Source organism: Hyaena hyaena, unplaced genomic scaffold (genome assembly GCF_003009895.1).
Source record: "Hyaena hyaena isolate Hyena2069 unplaced genomic scaffold, ASM300989v1 scaffold_1133, whole genome shotgun sequence".
Classification (NCBI taxonomy): Eukaryota; Metazoa; Chordata; class Mammalia; order Carnivora; family Hyaenidae; genus Hyaena; species Hyaena hyaena.
In genome coordinates, this window is record NW_024081767.1 from 515699 (window position 1) to 536774 (window position 21076).

Consider the following 21076-nt stretch of genomic DNA (forward strand, 5'->3'; position numbering starts at 1 on the left):
AAAGCATATGTAGGAATGTGTTAACTCTGCATTAACTTAGGGAAGACTTAAAGTATTTCTTTCCATTTCCTTGTGTCTACTTTTATGTCTCTTAAGAATGGTTTATAGCTCTCTTCATAACAGGAATAAATTTAACAAGAAATGTGCAAACTCTATTTTATCTTCTCTGTTGCTACTGCCCTCCCCACTAATAAAGTCTATTACTGGTTATTGTTTGTACATGTAAAAGCTACTGATTTCTGTATAATTTTATATTTTGCTACTTCATAGAACTACTTTTATTGTCTAAGTAGTATTATTTCTCTTGTTTTCCAGGTTCATGCTATCATCTGCAAAAATCCAACTCTCCTGTCTCTAGAAGTTTCTTCTTTAAATGTGCTAGCTATGAGGTGCCCAGGTGGCTCAGTCGGTTAAGAGTCCAACTTCACCTCAGGTCATGATCTCACCGTTTGTGAATTCAAGCCCTGCATTGGGCTCTGTGCTGACAGCTCAGAGCCTGGAGCCTGCTTTGGATTCTGTGTCTCCCTCCGTCTCTGGCCTTCCCTCATTAGCACCCTATCTATCTCTCTCTTTCTCAAAAATAAACATTAAAAAAATAATAAAATCTCACAAAGTCTGCTATGATGAGTTTTACTGTCATTTTTAGAAATTCATAATTTCAGCTTTTATTTCTTACTTGCTGTTTCTTTTTCTACATGATAACAAGTCTTACTTTCTGTTTTAACTTCATGTTATTTGGAATAGTTTGTAATTTTGTTCTAGTTGTTACCTTTATACAACTAGGTAAGTGTACTGCTATTCTCACTTCTCCCCCTTACAGGTTACTTGATCTTTTTGCCTAGACCTTGAATATATTATCTTTATTATTAATGCCTAATCATTTTAGTAGAATATGTCTTAGAGGTGATTAATACTGGTTAATTTTCTCAGGCACTTTGTCAGCCCTGTCAATTTGATTTTAGTCTTTTATTTCCAGACATTTTTCTTGGATTACAGATTCAGTATTAGTTCTGCTCCCGTTTTTTAAAACATTTTTAATGTTAATTTATTTTTGAGAGAGAGACAAACAGAGCATGAGCAGGGGAGGGGCAGAGAGAGAGGGAGACAAAGAATTTGAAACAGGCTCCAGGCTCTGAGATGCCACCACAAAGCCGGACGCGGGACTCGAAGCCATGAACTGTGAGATCATGACCTGGGTTGAAGTCAGATGCCTACCCAACTGAGCCACCCAGGCGCCCCAGTTCTGCTCCACTGTTTTACTTCTTCAGTGTCTGGGTCTTAAAGAATGACTAGAAATTTGCCCAGCTAATCAGCTGAGAGAGAGGCAAACTCATCATGAACCTAACATAGGGGACAGGGAAAAGCACCTGGGGAACAGTGACATGGCTCTTTATCTAGAGCGTGCAGTACATGCTAATAAGAAGTAACACACAAGTTCTCATTTCTTCCTATTTCTTCATATTTCTGGAACATTTCTGTTCCTCATTTTGGATTTCTAATTTAAAATGTTTTTATCCTATCTTTAAATGCTTGTTTGAAGATACTGAATAAAATCTTATGGTTGTATTACAGGGTTTTTTTTTTTTTTTTTTCCTGCTTCACTACTGTTTTTCTGGGGGAGGGTTTCATCAGAACTATTTTCCTTAATTTAGGCATTTTTTAAATGTTTTATTTATTTCTGAGAGAGAGAGAGAGAGACTGTGAGCAGGGAAGGATCAGAGAGAGAGGGGGATACAGAATCCGAAACAGGCTCCAGGCTCTGAGCTAGCTATCAGCACAGAGCCCGACGCGGGGCTCGAACCCAAGAACCATGAGATCATGACCTGAGCTGAAGTCCGACGTTTAACTGACTGAGCCACCCAGGTGCCCTAGGAACTTTTTTTAAAAAACAGTAATTCTGTACACATAGGAATGCTAGCTGATTTGATTGGTTTGTGAAAATTTTAACTCAAGAGCAGCCTCCTGTGTCAGTGTATTAACATACGGTTTCCTTATTGTATGGCTTTTACAGGGGTGAAGAGGGGAAGGATGCTATGAGTGGAAAGGATGTGTACCCTTCAAGTTTTAAAGAATTTTCTTTAGTTTTACACAATCCTAAATATAGTCCTTTTTGTTGTTGGGTTTCACCTGGTGAATTTCTTGGCTAATATTTATTCTTTTTTTAAAAACATTATATTAGATATCTGGGTATGGAAAATCTGTAACATTTCATCTGTTATTTAACCCTGAATTCTTAAAGCCAATACTTCTGTGTGTGTGTGTGTATACATTGTATTTTTTTTTTGAGTAGTTTTAGGTTGATAGCAAAAGTGAGCACAATGTACAGAGATTTTCTGTATCTCTGTACAAAGCCTCTCCCATTATGATCATCCTCTACCAGAGTGGTACATTTGTTACAAATGATAAACCTACAGGAACATATCATTATCAACCAGGGTTCACAGTTTACATTAGGGTTCACTCCTGGTGCTTGCTACACATTCTATGGGTTGGACCAATTTATAAGGACGTGTATCCACCATTTTAGTATCATACACAGTTGTTTGACTGCCCTAAAAATAACCCATTCATCCATTCATCACTCTTCTATATATTTGTTTTTATAGTATAAAAATTACCCATTATTGTGACTTATTGCTGTTAAAATGCCTATGATTATAAATTGATTAAAATACTAAATAAGCGTGTCTTTTACACTGAGAGTCATAATAAGTTAATCTACTACTGGATTAATTTTTAAAATATACATATTCTAAATTGTGACAGTGGACTCAGTTTACTCTCTTCCATTTGAATTAGTGCCACTAGGATACTCTAGTATGCTACCTTTATTATCCACATCATCAAAAAAATTCATATGTGGTCAGTACACACTATTTACAAAACTATCAATATAGACTTAAGGCCCTCTGAGAACATTTCAACAGCTCTTTTAAAAGAAGCAGAACATTCAGCTTAACATAATTTCACATTAACTGAGCCTTCTTGTTCTTTATACTATCTATACCTTGTACCTTATATTCTATGATTCATTATCTGAAAACATTTAATGATTGTCTATTATGTGACAGGCTCTGGTAATACACTGGTGAAAACTACAGGTAAGTTTCCTTACCCTCATGAAGCTTATAGTTTAGTGAGGAGTCAGAGACAAGAATCATAATATAATATAGGGCAATGTGATAGAGTGCCTGGGGTGGGTGGATACGGAGATGGGGATGGTTATTTAAAGTATGGTAGTCAAGGAAAACTTTAAAGAGAGATTTCAACAGAGAGCTGATAAAGAGGTTAGCATTCAAAGACCTTAAGAAAGAGGGTCTAGGGCACTGGGAAAAGCAATTGGAAAGAGAGTGGAGGCAGGATCGAGCCTTAAGGAACAGCTAGGAAGTCAGTTTGCAGGGGTGCAAGGAGCAAGCAAAAGAATGGTATGAGGTAAGGCAGAAGTTGGCAAGGACACGATCATACAGGAGGCCATAATAAGCAGTCTAGATTTTAGTCTGATTGTCACTGAGACCACTGGAGAACTTTAAGTCTGAGTATAATATTTTCTGAGTTATGTTTTCTAAGAACCCTGACTACTATCTGGAGAATGGACAGCAAGGAGACAAGAATGAGAGAGGAAAGACCAAAGAAAATGCGGTGGCAGCAGTCCAAGAGGCTTGCTCCACATGGCTTCGACTAGGGTTGTCACAGTGAAGAAGATGATGAATCAATGTAGAGAGCATGTGTTGCATGGGGAGCAGACAGGACTTACTGATAAACTGACTTGGAGTTGGAAAGGGTGGTAGAATCTAGTAATGCATATGGTGGTGCCATTTACTGCAGTAAAGAAGACAGGGAAGAAACTGGAGACACAGAGGAGTGCAGGTTCCCCTGCAGTAAGGAACTCTTTCCCTAGCCCTCACCTCACACACACTGGAGGAAGGAGAACTGGGTCACAGAGATAAAAGATGTGAGCACCATATCACACCAGCACCACTTGTCCAACCCAAAGTGCTACAGTCACGCTTGCAATCAGCTAAGCCACTGAAGCTTAAAAATACGTAAGCTGAGTCTTAGAAAATGTAGTAACTGAAAATGGCCTAAAAAGTTTTGGAATTGACCAAAGATGTTGTCCAGGCAAATGCAACATGCGGGAAAGAGGGGTTGTTAGAGCACAGCTGAAAGCAGTAACAGGAAAAAATTAAACTTGTATGATTATTCTCCAAGGCTTTTGGAATACTTAATAAATGAGGAGCCAAAAGTGACTTGAGAATGAGGAAGTGGTCAGTTGTATCAAAAGCTGCTGAAAAGTTTAAAAGGATGAAGACAGAGAACTGACTTTTGAACTGCAATACGGCAGTGGCTGACCACCTGGATAAAAGTCATTTTAATAAGTTGGAGAGACACAAAAGCCAAATCAGCACGTGTTTTTAAAAAAGCAGTACAGGAAGTGAGGAAATAAAAGGAAAAACTACAATCTTCTGAGAATATTAGCCACAAACCTATGAGAATCAAACAAACAAACAAAAAAACAAAACCAGCCCTTTTAAATCATAATGGCACTTTCATTCCTAACAGAAATACCACGACTGTTCAGCATTCTGCAACCAAAGCATACATAGTGCAGGAAAAACTGATTACCAAATAAATTTTGCTTTTCTTACCTTCACTGATTAAATTTAATGTGTCTTGTTTTCCATCTCCTTCTTGTGACTGACCTGGATCCAGTGAAGTCTGAGAAAGGCTAACTTCAGCTGATAACTGGTCAAGACTTTGATAACTTTTTCTGCAAAACAAGAGTGAAATACTACTTGGATTTCTTCTCACAAAAAAGAATTCCTAGAGATATTCTTTAATGGTTTTCTTTAATTTATTGAATTTTTGGTTTATTTTTCCCTCATTTTCCCCCTCAACTGTCTCTATTGGAGCTGCAATATGATCTCCATTATACTTTCCCTCTACCCTCTTTGGAGGTCTCTGGGTTTGATCCACTAAAAAAAAAGAAAAAGAAAAACAATTGTCAGACTAATTTAAACCCTTACACAAATTTCTGATTATCTAGCTGGGTAGAAAATGGGGACTTTCTGGTTATTATCATTTTTTTTCTTTTCAAGTAGACTTTATACCCAGGGTGGAGCCCAGTGTGGGTCTTGAACTCACAACTCTGAGCTCAAGACCTGAGCTGAGATCAAGGGTCAGATACTTAACCATTGAGCCATCCAGGCACTCCTGGTTATTGTCAATTTTCAAAGGAGTAGAAAATCTACAGATTATTCTTAATGCAGAAACCAAAATGATAGAACTTAATAATGATGTAGTACTTTCATGCATTTCAAAACTCACCAATGTCTTGATATTTTTACAGATATTTTTACATAAGAGTAATTATAAATTACCATTACAAACTCCTCTAATTTAGAAGTTTAAAAATCTTGGATAATAAAATAGGTGTTTATATTAATATACTATCAAAATAATTAATTTCCTTCCCTCATGTATTTGCTATTGTGAACTCAATTTCCATTAAACAAATTATGAGAGATGAATTGTAACACAGGAAAAATTCAATTATAAATGGGAACTTAATAAGGTTTATTATAAAACTTTCCTCATATTTGTTTTTTCAGGATAAAAACAACTCAAAAGACTTATGCAGTTTTGGTGTTATTGCCATTTTAAGTAAGAAAATAGGATTCATTATTATTTCCAAATATATATGATCCAGGAAAAAGAATGTTTTTCAGGTTTAAAATCTATTTCCCAAGGTACCCAGACCCTAACTAATTTCCTAGAAATGTCATATATTCTATGATAACATTACAGGAGAGTATATATATAATCTAAATGATCTATTCCAGAGCTATTCTCTACCCAGACACATAAGAGTAAATTTACAAATTTATTTAAAGTAGAATCTATTGTAGGAAACATCCGATAATTATAATAGATAAAACATATATGAGCTATATAATATGTAATAAAGAAGGATATCCAATATTTACATAATGCTTACCAAATTAGGTATTGTCCCTAAATGTTTATATATATTATTAAATTTAATCCTCACAAGTACTCTAAGAGGTTGGAATTATTACTATTCTCATTTTATAGCACAATGAACCAGGGCACAAAGAGATTAGATTTGAACCTGGTAGTGTGGCTCTAATTCTGTCCCATTAACGTCTATGCCATCTCCTGTTCCAGTACAGAAAGAAAAAAAAAAAAAAGGTTTTTCTTTTTATTAGAAACCCTTCTTAGGTTTCCAACAGCTTTGTCTGAAGAGCTTGACCATCATTACTGTATGTAATCATCACTGAAAATTTCACTTGACTTTCATTAACATTTTATTTCTTTAGCTATACAAGAAAGCAGGAACACAGGAATCTAATAAATAAGTTTCTTTCCCAAATTATTTTTCTGTGCCTGAGAGGTAGAAGGCCTGTCTTTAAACTATATGGCTTTAAGTGAGTTTCTGACACTGATCTTTCATCATAAGAAACTTGATTGTTAATATTATGAAATTTAAAAAATTATAAAAATATTTGCAAACAATGAAATACCTAGTAGCAAAACAGACATAAAATTCATTTGAAAATTATAAGGACTGAGAGCCTAACAGCACACATTTACAGAAATCAAGTACTGTCACTACTTGAGGGGAGGAAAGCCTATAAAGGCCCATAAAAGCAGCCTCTGGTTAAAAACAACACAAAATGAGCATTCTGCTATTTAAGTTGCTTTTAGATCTCATACTTCCAAATCCAAAGTGATTACTGAAACTTTCTATCCTCTAATTTGTTACACTTAGTAAGCAATCTTTCAATTTATAGGCCTCACTTAACCAAATGTCAATGAATATAGAAATAGAATTTGGTAGACAATGATTTCTGAAGCAGTAATAAAAATTCCAAGCCAAAATTAGGCAGCAGAATCAAAAGATATTAAGAACAGTATCATGTAGTATCTTCCTTGCATGAAACTGGTTAAAGACCTACCACTTGGGAGAAATCTAGTTGAGCTGTTTGCAGTAATGACAAAAAAGGGTTTTCCACATCCTTACCTGAGTTCCCATGCAGCCGGCAGCTCCACTGCCAAACATGCTGTCATGGAGTAAGCTGTCTATGGAAGTTCTGTCTTGAAAAGGTCACCACTACGTCCTATTTTAGAATTCTAGACTCATTAATGTCATACTATAAGACTGAAATGTAACCCACCAGACGCATCAAGCCAATCAACAGTCTAATCCTACTTCCCAGAATGGAATTTTTCAACTAGCAACAGCTTACTTAATCAAATAAGAACCCCAGACAGTAAGACGGGAATCATGTCATATGTCATAAGTATCTGGGACATAACAAAACCCACTGCATTCAATATCTAATTATTTAAAATTTTAAATCACTCAAATACAAACTTCTACAAAAAGAATTTGAACACCAAATAACGGTAAATTAAAAGGAAACTGAATAGGCCTGAATTCACTTATTAATAAATTTACTTCATATCAACAATCAGAAGTAATGATATTGATAATATATATCACCTGTTTGTCCAAGAGATGTTCTGAGGTCAGTAATAATTTACACTATCTGGCAGTCATTGGGCAAGGGAGTTTTAGGCTCAGAAGAAGACACTAGCCACATGTAGAAAATAAAAACAAAGATATGCATACTATATTCATAGAGGCACATAAAAGTGCATGGAGCCAAAGACAGGCTGATCTTTTTATTCTTGGTTTGATTTTCACAGAAATGTGTTTAAGGAACAAAGCAAATATTTCCTATAGCAGAATACTGATACACTTTAATCTACTAAAATTAACGGAAGGATGCAAGGGAGCCTGAAAGGAGAGGTTATATGCCAGCTGGTCAATGCAAAATCTACAAGCTGTAAAGAATTTTTGCAGTCTCAATGTTTTAGGGAATCTTACTCCAAAAATACTGGAGAGAGTCACATGAGAAGATGACCCTATAGGACATTTGAAGTCTTACACTTATCTACTTATCTGACTACTTATCAGAAGACATTCAAAAACATTAGCCTAAATAGTAGATCATGAAGGGCATCTAAAAGCTCATAATTCTCAATAGTTTTGATAGCCTAATTGAAAATAATGATAAATTTAGAAGACAAAAAAGCTTAAGTAGAAAATAAAAATATGATGACAATGAATCTGATCTTTAGGGATGGAAATGAGTGAGTTAGGCAATAATCTAAGATTATATAATATATAAGATTATATAACCAGTATCTAATAAGTTCATGTGACCTAGACTTAACATTAAAACAGAAACTTATTGGAAATAAAAAAGTAATCAAGTGCTCTAGGTGTGTGTTAAGGGAATGTGCTCACATATTTATTGTTGAATTTTTACAATCAGCCTATAATGCTTTAAACATTTTTAACATTATATCCCTAATGTTTGAAATAAAGGAAAAGATAATATTTATAACTAAATATTAAATTAAATTAATATTAATGACTAATGTTAATATTGCCAGGTCTAAATAATCAAGAAAAAATGGAAATGATACTTCTAGGTTTTCATAAACAGCACAGTAAATGAAAATAAATGTAAGATCTTCTACTGTGAAAAGGATTCTTCCATGAGGAGATGACAACATAGCCAAGTTACCCAATGACTCATTTTAAGAAATGTCACCAAGACCAAGAAATTGATCAAGTCAAACAGCACATTCTCAGTCTTATCAAAGCTAATTCAGTAGATCTCCTAGAAAAATACAGGCATCCTATTTTCTTAGCAGGACATTATAATTATACATATAATGACTACTTACAGGGTCAATTTCTTTCTTCAAATTATCAAAAGCACCAATGTTCCTTATTAAGACATTCTGGACACTTTGATAATAATTTGTAGGTTCTCAAAATATTTGTTAAACTAATTATGATATTGATCAAATTAAGAGGAATTAATGATGAGGTTAGTTCACGAGCATTAGCTTATATTACAAATTTGAGAAGAGCAAAAACTAGATCCTGAGAAAAGCTATGATGTTTCAAACATGATTTACACAGCACCACTCTAGTCTCGGAATCCAAAGTCTCCATTCTTACATTAAAAAGTTGCATTAAAAAAATTATTTCTTTAGAACAACTTGGGATTTGCTGGTCATTTTAATTTTACATAGGTTTTACAAACTCTCTAAGAAAGGAGAGCTTGGGACAGTGGGTGGGTGTACATTCTCCAAACACAGAAGATACAAGGTTATTTGAGACCATAAACAAAAAGAGATTATACAGAGAATAAATAAAGATTTCCTGAGAAGTGTTAGGTGCCAAGCAACTTATTACTCATGTGAACAGGCATTAGCATCAACCAGTATTACATGTGCAGAAGGTAAGAGGAGGTGTTGCTTAGTGTTGTTACACAGCAAGTAGTGTAGCAGAGATTACTTTTAAATCCTGACCTTAAACTCTAGGTACAATGATCTCCATACTATACCCTAGCTGCATACATTTTGTTCAGGAATAGTAGTTTGGTAATAGGGCCATCTACAGGCAATAACAACATCTACAATAAAGCCAGATTAAAGGATGATACGGAGAAGGAGCTAATGGAGTAGCTGAGTCAAGGAATATAAAATCTGCATCCATACCAAACAAGTTTCCGGATACTCCAATTACTTTTACTGCTGCCATAATACTCTGTAAAAGCTAGCTATTATTACCACATGCAAAGGTAAACTAAAAGTAATTCTCCCATTTAGACTCACTGCTTCCTCAATAGATAGCTCTACAGGTAGCCAGGGCTACAAACTCATCTTTTTTGGCTAAAATATTTTACCTTCTACTATCTAAAATAACAATGTGGATATCACAGTAAAAAAGCATATTATGAAGAGCTAATGTTATAATATTTTTATAGTTATAGAAGTAGAGGAGTATCTTGTATGTTATATAGAGATAAGTGAACCAAGTATTGAAATAGATTCAGTTTTCCTATCATATGTCAGAAATACAAATAAACTAATATTTTTATTACTTCCATACATCATAGGAAAATAAAATTATATACAAGCATAAGAAGATACACTCTAGTTATTCAAAACTTTCAGAGGGGTATATAAGGCAAGTAGATCCCAATCCATGAAAGCCTCAGTCTACACTGTGAATCATACTAAGCAGCATGGGTTAGTAGATAATGAAAAGAATTCTACTGATTTACTCCGTAAACGATCTGCTCACTCTTCCTTATCTTCAGCAATGAGTGAAACCAACAGCAAAAAAGGCAATAGAAGGTCAAATTTATTTTGCGCACTCCCTTTGATAAGTGAAAAAAATCAGATAGTAAACAGGTAGAAATTATGTCTATGCTAAAACAATCCCTGTAGAAAAGTCTAGCTACTACCTACCTAGGGAAAAGCACCCTAAGACATACAAATGGAAGTCTGTAGCTCTACCAGTGAAGCTTAAATACAAGAAAAACTCTAAAAGAAGAGTGGGGAGAGAGAGAGAAGAGAGCGAAGAGAGAGGAAAGAGAGGAGAGAGGAGAGAGAGAGAGAGAGAGAGAGAGCGAGGGAGGGAGGAGGCAGGCATGGAGGGGAGAAGAGAGGAAAGAGAAAAAAGTAGGGGGAAGGAGAAAAGAGAAAAGAAAGGGATGGAGGGACAACAGGGAAATAATTAGAAAATTAGCTGAAGACAGGAAAATAAAGATACTGAAAAAGTTATCAAAATGGGCAATGTGTCTAAAAGCCAAAAGAAGGTAATACAGATTTTAAGTTCCAAAATGAAGAAACCCTCAAGGAATACAGCCTAAGATTTGGCAGATTTCTCAACAATGTGACACTCTGACTTAATGAAATAGTCCTGTACGTGGGATAAAAAAATAGGTAAATCTTGTGGCCCATAGGTGGGGTGATTATATCTTCTATAGCCTCCAAAAATTAGATTTATTGAAAATAAGCAAAACTCATTCAGACCCACCAAGAACAAGTAAGTATCTTTCCATTCTTTCAGGAGATGGAATTTTTTCTCACTGGCAGGAAAATTATTCCTAAGGCAAATACAAATACTAAAGCTAAAATTCAAAAATAGATGGCTCATTAAATATGAGCCCATAGACTTAACTGAAGGACTGGCTGAAGATTAAAGGAGAATTAGGTAGCTGGTACATTTCTGCCTAAGAATTTCTTAGCATTTTACTTCCCCAGGGTGCCTTGGCTGCAAAACATTAACGTATTTACTGCCTTAATCTGACTTTATCAAGCCAAAGTAGTCTTAAATTCTACTTTTGCCCTAAGGTAATAATGAATTCAGAAAGAAGAATAAGAAACCAAAGTGGATAACCATATGTTTTGGTACAACTAAATTTGTAATTAGTTGGAAAAAAAAGTATTACACTTACTCATACCACTGTTTATTGTGTTTTCGGTAAAGCAACGTATCCAAGGCAACAGCATTGACATCCAGAGCTCCTGGGGAAGGCCACTGGTTGGTGAGGTGGGCAGTTAACTCTTGTCTTGATCTTAAATCATTATTCTTTAGCACAGTCCTGTGAATATTAAGACGGTGAGTGCTTTTGTCTTCACTGTTCTGCAATGGCAGAGGAACCTAATGGTATCAACCTGGCCCCCAAAATTCACCTTTTTAAAATAATACATTAACAGATTGTCAACAGAACTATAGGAAGGCTAGTGGGGATATGACTATCTCCTACAATATGTGTTTTTCACTTTCTCCAAAGGTTGTAACAAATCACTAATGTGTGAAATTTAGACTTCCAATCTTTAACAGAAAGAGATTACTAAAGGACTAAAGCTGCACTTCACATCTTCCTAAAAACTATGGTGGTATCTTAAAGTTATAGATTATTAGATTCCAGTTAAAATAAGAAAGAAAAGATTGCATGTGTATAATTTTCCAGCTTCAAAATTCACAATCTGTTAAAGCCATTTAACTCAGTAAGCAAAAAACAGTGTTTTTGTTTTATTCATTTTTAAAATGAATAAAAAATAAAACTAAATCAGAAAAATATAAAAAATCCATAAGGCTTCTGCAATTGTTTGTTATTAAAGTGTCCACCAATAAATCTTTATGAAAATAATTCCATCAGGGCACCTGGGTGGTTCAGTTGGGTGAGCGCCCCACTCTTGAAGATTTCAGCTTAAGTCATGAACTCATGGTTTCTGAGTTTGAGTCACATGGGATTCCGTCTCCCACCACCCCCCAGCTCATTCACGCTCTCTCTCTCTCAAAATAAATATTTAAAAAAAGAAAATAATTAAATCAATAACTACACTGAACAATATAACCTACTGGAAATTTCCATTTAAAGGAGGCCATTATAATAGCACATGGTTTACTCTCAGTTTTGTAGAACCATTAATAACAATTTGGAAAAGAACCTACTTTTTGCCTAAATTTAAACCTCAAAAATCACTGTCACAAGACTCATTCAACATTTTAGTTGGTGGTTAAAGATAATTTAAAAGTATAATTCTAGGGGCAGCTGGGTGGCTTAGTCGGTTAAGCTTTTGACTTCAGCTCAGGTCATGATCTCAGTCTGTGAATTTGAGCCCAGCATCTGGCTCTGTGCTGACAGCTAAGAGCCTGGAGCCTGCTTTAGATTCTGTGTCTCCTTCTCTCTCTGCCCCTCCCCTCCTCAAAAATAAAATAAAAACATTAAAAACATTTTTTTAAAAGTTTAAAACATAATTCTGGGGGACCTGGCTGGCTCAGGTCATAGAGCATGCGACTCTTGATCCAGGAGTTTTAAGTGTGAGCCCCACTTTGGGTGTAGACATTACTTAAAAATAAAACCTTTTTTAAAAAGACTAATTCTGTTTGCAAAGGTTGTATTCTACCTCTAACTAAGGCTTCAGAATACAACCTACGCAAGCCACATTCTGTAACAAGAGTCCATGACTTTAGTGTACCAAAGTCTTGAGCCATCAGCTCAGAAGCAGGGAAGTAATATGTGCCTGCCACTAAGTTCACAAACAACTGCCTGTTATGGCAGAGTCAATAGTGTGCTGGCAAGACAACCCTTCACTAAAGAAAATTATCCTGCAGAATACCTCTAGCTGGAAACCATGATTCAAATGGAACAACTCCATGTATATGTCTCTAACAGTCTTAACTATGAATATTTCTGATTTTATAGGATATCTGTGTACATTTAAAAATATTTACTCCACTATGTACACAAAGAAACATTATTTGATGTAAATACTAGAGTCTCAGAGTTGAATACTAAAAAAGTAAAACAGGCAGAAATCTGTGAGAACGTATCACAAGAAGGGATTCGTTTAGGCTATTTGCAATAATCTCACTGGAAAAGGGATAAAAAATTTAAAAAGGACTTTTGAGTACTTAAACACAGGTTTTTATGAAAACAGTAAAGAGTTCAGAAAGTTTTCATGACTTACAGAAAAAAAATCATGTTAAGCCAAAAAGGGGATCACTGGCCCGAAAAATCTATTATGATAAACTACTATTATCTGGGCTTTTTTTTTTTTAAAGTTTACTTATTTACTTTGAGAAAGAGAGGGTACAAGCAAGCGCCTATGCAAACAGGGAAGGGAGGGAGAGAAAATGTCAAGCAGGTTCCAGTGTGTTGTCAGTGCGGAGCCCAACACAGGGATCAAACTCACAAACCATGAAATCACGACTTGAGTCAAGAGTTGGATGCTAAACCAACTGAGTCATCCAGGTGCCCCTAGGCTTCGCTTATTAGATTTTTCTCCTTCACATAGTCACTCTCTTCTAGGGTCTCTATTGAATGTCACTTAAAAAGAACATCAATGTCGTAATTGGTTTAAAGGAAGTATTTAGAGCAAAATGCAAGGAAGGCAAATAGGCATCTATGAGGAAATGACATTGGAAAAATTTAGTTAATGATAAGTAACTGAACAACTTCCAACTTAGAATATATTCTTTCTGGAAAGTGAAGTTTTACACTGCATAAAATGAAAAAAAAAAAAAAAGAACTAAGTTTTACACCGGTTTTTACACATTAGTCCATGGAAAATTTTAGCCTAATGACAAATTAATTATTGTATTGTCTTTAGACTTCTGTGTTTAGAAATCCTAATGACATTGTTTTCTAAGGGAAGCTCCCTGGTCCTCTGAAGCAGGAAATAAGAGACTTCAGTGTACTGGATAGGCATAGCTTCATCCATGTTGCATTTGTTTTCCACCTTCCGTGAGGAATATGGAAACAAACAATATTGGCACTTGACTTGCTACTATGAAGGGAAAGGTTCCTGGAGGACCTTTGTGTAAGGCCCTTTCTCTCACCACTTCAGTATACTAGGGGCCATTAAGGTACATTGAAAACCCCACCCCTGAATTCTGAATCTTGACTCAGTCTATTTAGATAATAAAGAGACAAAGTAGTTTATTCATTCTAGCAGGGGCCCTGACCAAACTGTACCAGCAAAGAGACATACGTGATGTTTCTACTTTCCAACCCTCTGAAGTAGTTCAACATACCTCTTTCCAAGCCTACTTCTATAGTTTTCCTATCCGAGTTGCTGATATCAATCTAATGAATTCCATTGGTGCTTAAGAGTTGGCTGTGCTTTTTTTTTACAATAAAATCCTATTATTTAGTGAAAGAAAAACATACCTAGTTAACCTCAAGACCTACACAAAGGTAATCTGATGTTAATATGGAAAACGAGGGTATTTTTCTCACTGGCCAAGCTTAAAAGTAGGTTCATATTAAGTCACTCAACAATTACTGTTATTTCTTAGTGGTGAAATCAGTGGCAGTTAAAGGTAAAATATTATAAAGTTAGTATTTTTTTTTAAATGTTTTATTTATTTCTAGGAGAGATAGAGACAGCGTGAGCAGGGGAGGGTCAGAGAGAGAGGGAGTCACAGACTGAAACAGGCTCCAGGCTCTGAGCTGGCAGTCAGCACAGAGCCCGACGCGGGGCTCGAACCCATGAACCGCGAGATCATGACCCGAGCGAAAGTCGGACGCTCAACCAACTACGCCACCCGGGCGCCCCTATAAAGTTAGTATTTAACTTTAATTAAAACTCTAACAAATGCTAACACCTATAAGCTACTCTTATAATTAAATTATTATATATGAGATAGATGCTACTTGTCACTTATATCTATGTTATAAGTCTCTCATTAACAACTGAACATTCTCTCATTATGGTAACAATTCTACAGGAAAATACAACAAAGTAAAATTATTTATTAACATATCAGTAATATATTTTCCACAGTAATTTTAAGAACTTTCCTGTGGTATCTACCCCTAAATTGCTAGACAGTTAATTTCTCTTCAGATTTTCAATAGGAATTATGCAAGAAGTTTGCCACAAAAAATATAATTCAGTCCCCTGGCCCACAGCTTTACTGAAATATAATCAGCAATTAAAAATTGTGAACATCTAGGGGCACCTGGGTAGCTCATTCAGTTAAGCGTCTGACTTCAGCTCAGATCATGATCTCATAGTTCTTGGGTTTGAGCCCTGTGTCGGACTCTGTGCTGACTGCTCAGAGCCTGGAGTCTGCTTTAGATTCTGTGTCTCCCTCTCTCTGCCTTCCCCCACTCATGCTCTTTCTGTCTCAAAAATAAACATTAAAAAAAAAGTTTTTTAAATTGTATACCTCTAAAGTATACAACTTGATGATTTGATATACAATGTGAAATCACCTCACAGTTACCTCTTCTTTGTGTGTGGTAAGAACACTTGAGATGTACTCTCTTAGAATATTTCACGTACATAATACAGTACTGTTAAGTATAGTCATGTTGCTTTACATTAGATTTCCATAATTTATTGTATAACTGAAACTTTGTACTTTTTGACCAATATCTCCTCATTTCCCCCTCTGTCAGGGCCACAATTGTTAACAACCTTTCTACTCTCTGCTTTGACTAATTTAAATTCCACATATAAGTGAACTATTTGTTTTTCCACATCTGATTTAGTTCACTTAGCATAATGCTTTCACAGTTTATCGATGTTATTGCAAATGGCAGGATTTCCTTCCTTTTTTAAGGTGGAATAATATTCCATTGTGTTTATGTGTATATATAGATAGAATCTTCATATATCACATTTTCTTTATCCATTCATCCATAAGTGAACACGGAGGTTGTTTCCATCTCTTGACTACTGTAAATAATGCTGAAATTAACATCAAAGTGCAGTTCTTTTTGAGATTCTAACTACATTTTTTGGATAAATACCTAGAAGTGGGATTGCTTGAACATAAGATAGTTCTATTTTTAATATTGTGAGGAAACTCCTTATTCTTTTTCAAATTGACCATACCAATCTATAGTTCTACCAACAGGGCATGAGGGTTCCCTTTTTCCATATCTTCACCAATAGCCATCTTCTACCATCTATCTGGTAACACACATTCTAAGTAAGAAGCTATTTCATTGTGACTGTGATTTGCATTTCCCTGATGAGTAGTGAAGTTAAGCATCTTTTTATATAGCTATATTAGTCATCTACATGTCTTCTCTGAAGAAATGTCAAGTCCTTTGCCCATTTTTGAGTTTGATTTTTGCTATTGACATATATGAGTCCCTTATAGATTTTGAATATTAACTCCTTATTAGACAGATGTTGCAAATGTTTTCTTCCATTTGGTAGGTTGCCATTTTACTCTAATAAATGTCTTCTGTGCAGAAATCTTTTTAGTTTGATACAATCCATTTTTCTATTTTTGCTTTTATTGCCTGTGCTTTTGGTATCCTAGGCGAAAGTATTGCTGAGAGTAATGTCAAAAGTTATTTCCCTGTTTTCTTCTAGTAGTTTTACAGTTTCAGGTTTTAGATTTAAATCTTAAATCTATTTTGAAATGATTTTTGTAAATGGTAAGAGAGGAGTCCAATTTCATTCTTCAATATGTGGATATTCAGTTTCCCCAACACTGTTCCTTTTGTGTGTTCTTGGTAAGCTTGTCAAAGATCATTGACTTGTTGATTCATGGATTTGGGGGCTCTCTATTATGTTCCAATTGTCTATATGTCTATTTCAATGCCAGCACCATACTGTTTTGATTACTAGAATTTATAATGTATTTTGAAATCAAGAAATGTAATGTCTTTAGTTGTGCTCTTCTTTCTGAAAACTGATTTGGCTATTCAGGGTCTAAAATATTAATTTTAGGATTGCTTTTTCTATTTGTGTGAAAAATGACATAATGATTTTGATAGGAATTACACTGAATCTGTATCACTTTGGGTGCTATGTATATTTTAATAATATTAATTCTTCCAATCCATGAACACAAGATATCCTTTTTATTTATTGGTGTCTTAATTTCCTCTTTGTCAATGTTTTAAAATTTTCAATGTACCAATCTTTCACTTTTTTGGTTAAGTTTATTCCTAAGTATTTTATTCTTGTTGCTACTGTGAATAGGATTGTTCTGTAAATTTCTTTCCACAATTTAATATCCAGAGATTTTATATATGTATATGCACATATGTGTGTATATATACATATATATGCACATGCATGCACACAGACACATCTTCCTGCTAAACTATACCTTTTATCATCACATAGTGACCTTCTTTGCCTCTAGAGAAAGTTTTAGATTTAAAGTCTATTTTGAGTACAGACACCCTGCTTTCTTTTGGTTACCATTTGCATGAAATATCTTTTTCCGTCCCTTCACTTTCAGCCTATGTATGTCTTTAAATCTGAAATGAGTCTCTTGTTAACAGCATATCACTGGATCTTATTCTTTTAATCCATTCATTCACTCTATATCTTTTGATTGATGATTTTAATCCTAACTACTGCCATTTTGTTAACTGCTTTTTCTTTATTTTGCAGTTTTGTCCTTCTCTTCCACTCTTGCTGTTTTCGTTTATTATCTAATGATTTTTTAATGATTTGTTTCTGTTCTTTAATTTTTTAAAAATGTTTAATATTTTGAGAGAGAGAGAGCACACACATGTGATCAAGTAGGGGAGGGACAGAGAGAGAAAGAGAGAGAGAATCCCAGGCTTCTCACAGAGCCTGACAAGGGGTTCCATCTCACGAACCATAAGGTCACAACTGAGGGGAAATCAAGAGTTAGATGCTTAACTGACTAAGCCACCTAGGGGCCCTCATTCTTTTTATCTTTTGTGTCTCTACTATAGGTTTATTCTTGGTGGTTAGAGTTTTGAATAAAATTTCATGTAGTTATAACTTCCTATTTTGAGTCATGTTAACTTCAGATGTATACAAAAAACAATCTATGTAAAGCACTTTGGAAGTGCTTTATTATTATTTTAAGTACATATGCCCAAGTTCAGTTTTAACCAAAAATTTAAATTAAATCTACAAAATATTTCACAGACATTTTCATGAAAATTGAAAAAACATTTACAACTAATATCAAGTAAAGGTATTCAGTGGGCCATGGTAGATATACTTAAAATGTGTAAAGAAGCAACCATCTAAAAGCACCTCCAATTATAACTTTTTCATAACCATTCTCCAAAGAGAAGTCCAGGAAGTACAACTTAAACTCTCCTGTTATTATATTTTACTTTTCCAAATAAATGTTTCTAGATCTTTGAAAAGGATCTTTGTCTTACTTACATAAAATTATTTTACTTGGAATTTTAGTAAAAATATATCATGTGAAATTTGATTCTTTATGTGTAACTATGTTGAAATATGTGTCAGTATTAATTTATTAATTGGGCATTTCATGAGCCCTCTGAATATATGCTCAACTGTCTAACCTGAGCATATCTTTGATGGATATATATAAATTCAAAATACCATGGATTTGTAAACACAAAATCTCTCTATGAAGCAGGAGTCTAGCTCTAAGAAATAGTTTGAAACAAAACAGGAGGGCTCCCAGTTAAGGTTCAGTAAGTTGTTCTATTTTTCAAAGGAAAACAGCTCAGTATTAAGCCCTCATGGGCATGATAGAAATATTCGATGAATGCCATTTATTCTCTGGAATCTAGTTAAAGCCTGAAAATTCCTTACCTTCCAAATATGTAATTTGCACTATACATAAGTGTATAATTTGCCAAAACACTTTATTTTTCTTAACTAAGTATAATACAATATAACACAATACGACTATGGATTGATCATAAACACTGAAGAATTCACTACAAATCCTCTGTGCCTTCTCAGGAGGAAATTTGTTTCTCAATTTTTTTTAGTATTTATTCATTTTTGAGAGGGAGAGACAGAGCATGAGCCAGGGAAGGGAAGAGAGAGAGGGAGACACAGAATCTGAAGCAGGATTCAGGCTCTGAACTATCAGCAAAGATCCTGACATGGGGTTAGAACTAACAAACTTTGAGATCATGACCTGAGCCAAAGTTGGATGCTTAACTGACTGAGCCACGAAAGGCACTCCTGTTTCTCAAATGTTTTAAAAAGAAAATATCTAGCAAAAATGAACTGTTTACAGTCTCTTTTCAAAACAGCATTCCATTTCTATGTTGTTCATTAAGTAATTTGCTAAAATTCAGTTTGCAAGAATTTGTCACATGAATATGAGCCATCAAGAAGGGTGTATCTGAGGGATGCCTGGGTGGCTTAGTAAATTAAGCATCCGAATTTAGCTCAGGTCATGATCTCACGACTTGTGAGTTCAATCTCTCCATCAGACTCTGTGCTGACAGCTCAGAGCCTGGAGCCTCCTTTGGATTCTGTCTCCCTTTCCCTCTGTCCCTCTCCTACTCTTTCTCTCTCAAATAAATAAACATTTAAAGAATTAAAAAGAAAGAAGAGTATATTTAAGTGACTTCTTGGGAAGATGGCACAGTAGGAGGATCCTAGGCTTACCATTTCCTATGGATACACCTAATTAACATCCATATTAGTGTAAAAAACCAAGAAAATGACCCAAAGACGGGCAGAACAGAATCTTCACAGCTAATTATAGGAAAGAGGCCATACTGAAAAGAGTAGAAAGGGCAGATATGTGGTTGGAAACCAAACTGACCCATGAGACCATCGATGGGAGAGAGGGACACCAACACCAGAGCAGACCCCACACCAGGCAACCTAGACAAAAGACTCACAAGAGAAGACTAATCCTCATAACATTTGGTTTTGAAAACCAGAGGAACCTAACTTCTTGAGTTTTTACAATCAGTAGAGCTTAACTTTAAAAATCAGCACTCAGGTCTGGGAGAGCTTGAAAGTGATAGGAAATGGAGTCACTGCTCTTAAAAAGCCAGCATATCCCCCTCTGAGAAGCAGCATAGAAGCAGCAGTTTGAAAAACAGCTGTGGTATATGAGAAGATTTATTCACTAGCAGAACATGTGCTGGAGGGTCAGGGATCTTCAGATGACTTCCCCAAGAACAAAAGAGCTGATGGAGACCATTACCCTACCTTCCCCCATCCCCCAGCCTAGATATGCAGACACCTGCAGAATCAGTGCAGACGATCTCCATGTAGCTTGTTAACAGTGCCTTCCGATCCTGTCCTCTCCTGTGGACTCCCCTCTCCAACTTGCACATGTGAGCTCTCCAAACTGCCTCCAGGGCCCCTCCCAGAGCAGATCTGCCAGAACCTTGCTAACAGCACACCCACCCCCATGCTGTTCTGCAGACCCATACCATCCAAACTGCCCTAGGCAGGAGTGCATCCAAAGAAGCACTACATGCCTAGCATTGTGCAAGGAGTCCTGACAGTGACCAACCACTCCAAAAAATGTGCTGCCCTGACAAGAGGGAAATACACCCACAAACCAGTTCCACTGAAGCCTCCACAGTGGGCTGAGGGTAGACACTTGGTCTGCCTGCAGGCCCCACCCACCAATGAAAGCCTCTCAAGGGACAACAAAGGAGAACACCCTGCAGTTTAGTGGGACCACAGCTTTGGCAAAAGCCTGGTGTGACTCAACTCAAGTCCAATGCAGCCCCACAATGGCACATTAGCAACACAGGAACCAAACCCTGCCCAAAGCAGTCAAAAAGAGCCACTGCAGAAGACTGAAATGAAATGCAGCTCCATCACAGCAGTAAGGTGTATTCAACACACATAGGAGATGGCCCGGAAGCTCCAGGTTCTGGTAAACAGGGGAGATTGCACTGCAGGGCACTAGAGGACTTCTTCTTCATAAAGCCATTACTTTCAAGAGCCAGAGACAAAGCTAACTTTCGTA

At 35.8% G+C, this 21076-nt stretch overlaps 1 protein-coding gene across 1 annotated transcript in view; it reads right to left on the reverse strand.

Moving 5' to 3' along the window:
* Positions 1-21076, reverse strand: part of LOC120224232 (RUN domain-containing protein 3B) — a gene marked incomplete at its 5' end in the record, with an annotated part of 55856 nt that overhangs the window by 19184 nt on the left and 15596 nt on the right. Inside the window, 2 exons of the mRNA XM_039222458.1 lie at positions 4647-4768; positions 11352-11498. Of these exons, the coding sequence (XP_039078389.1) occupies positions 4647-4768; positions 11352-11498 (269 nt within the window). The remainder of the gene's footprint in view (positions 1-4646; positions 4769-11351; positions 11499-21076) is intronic.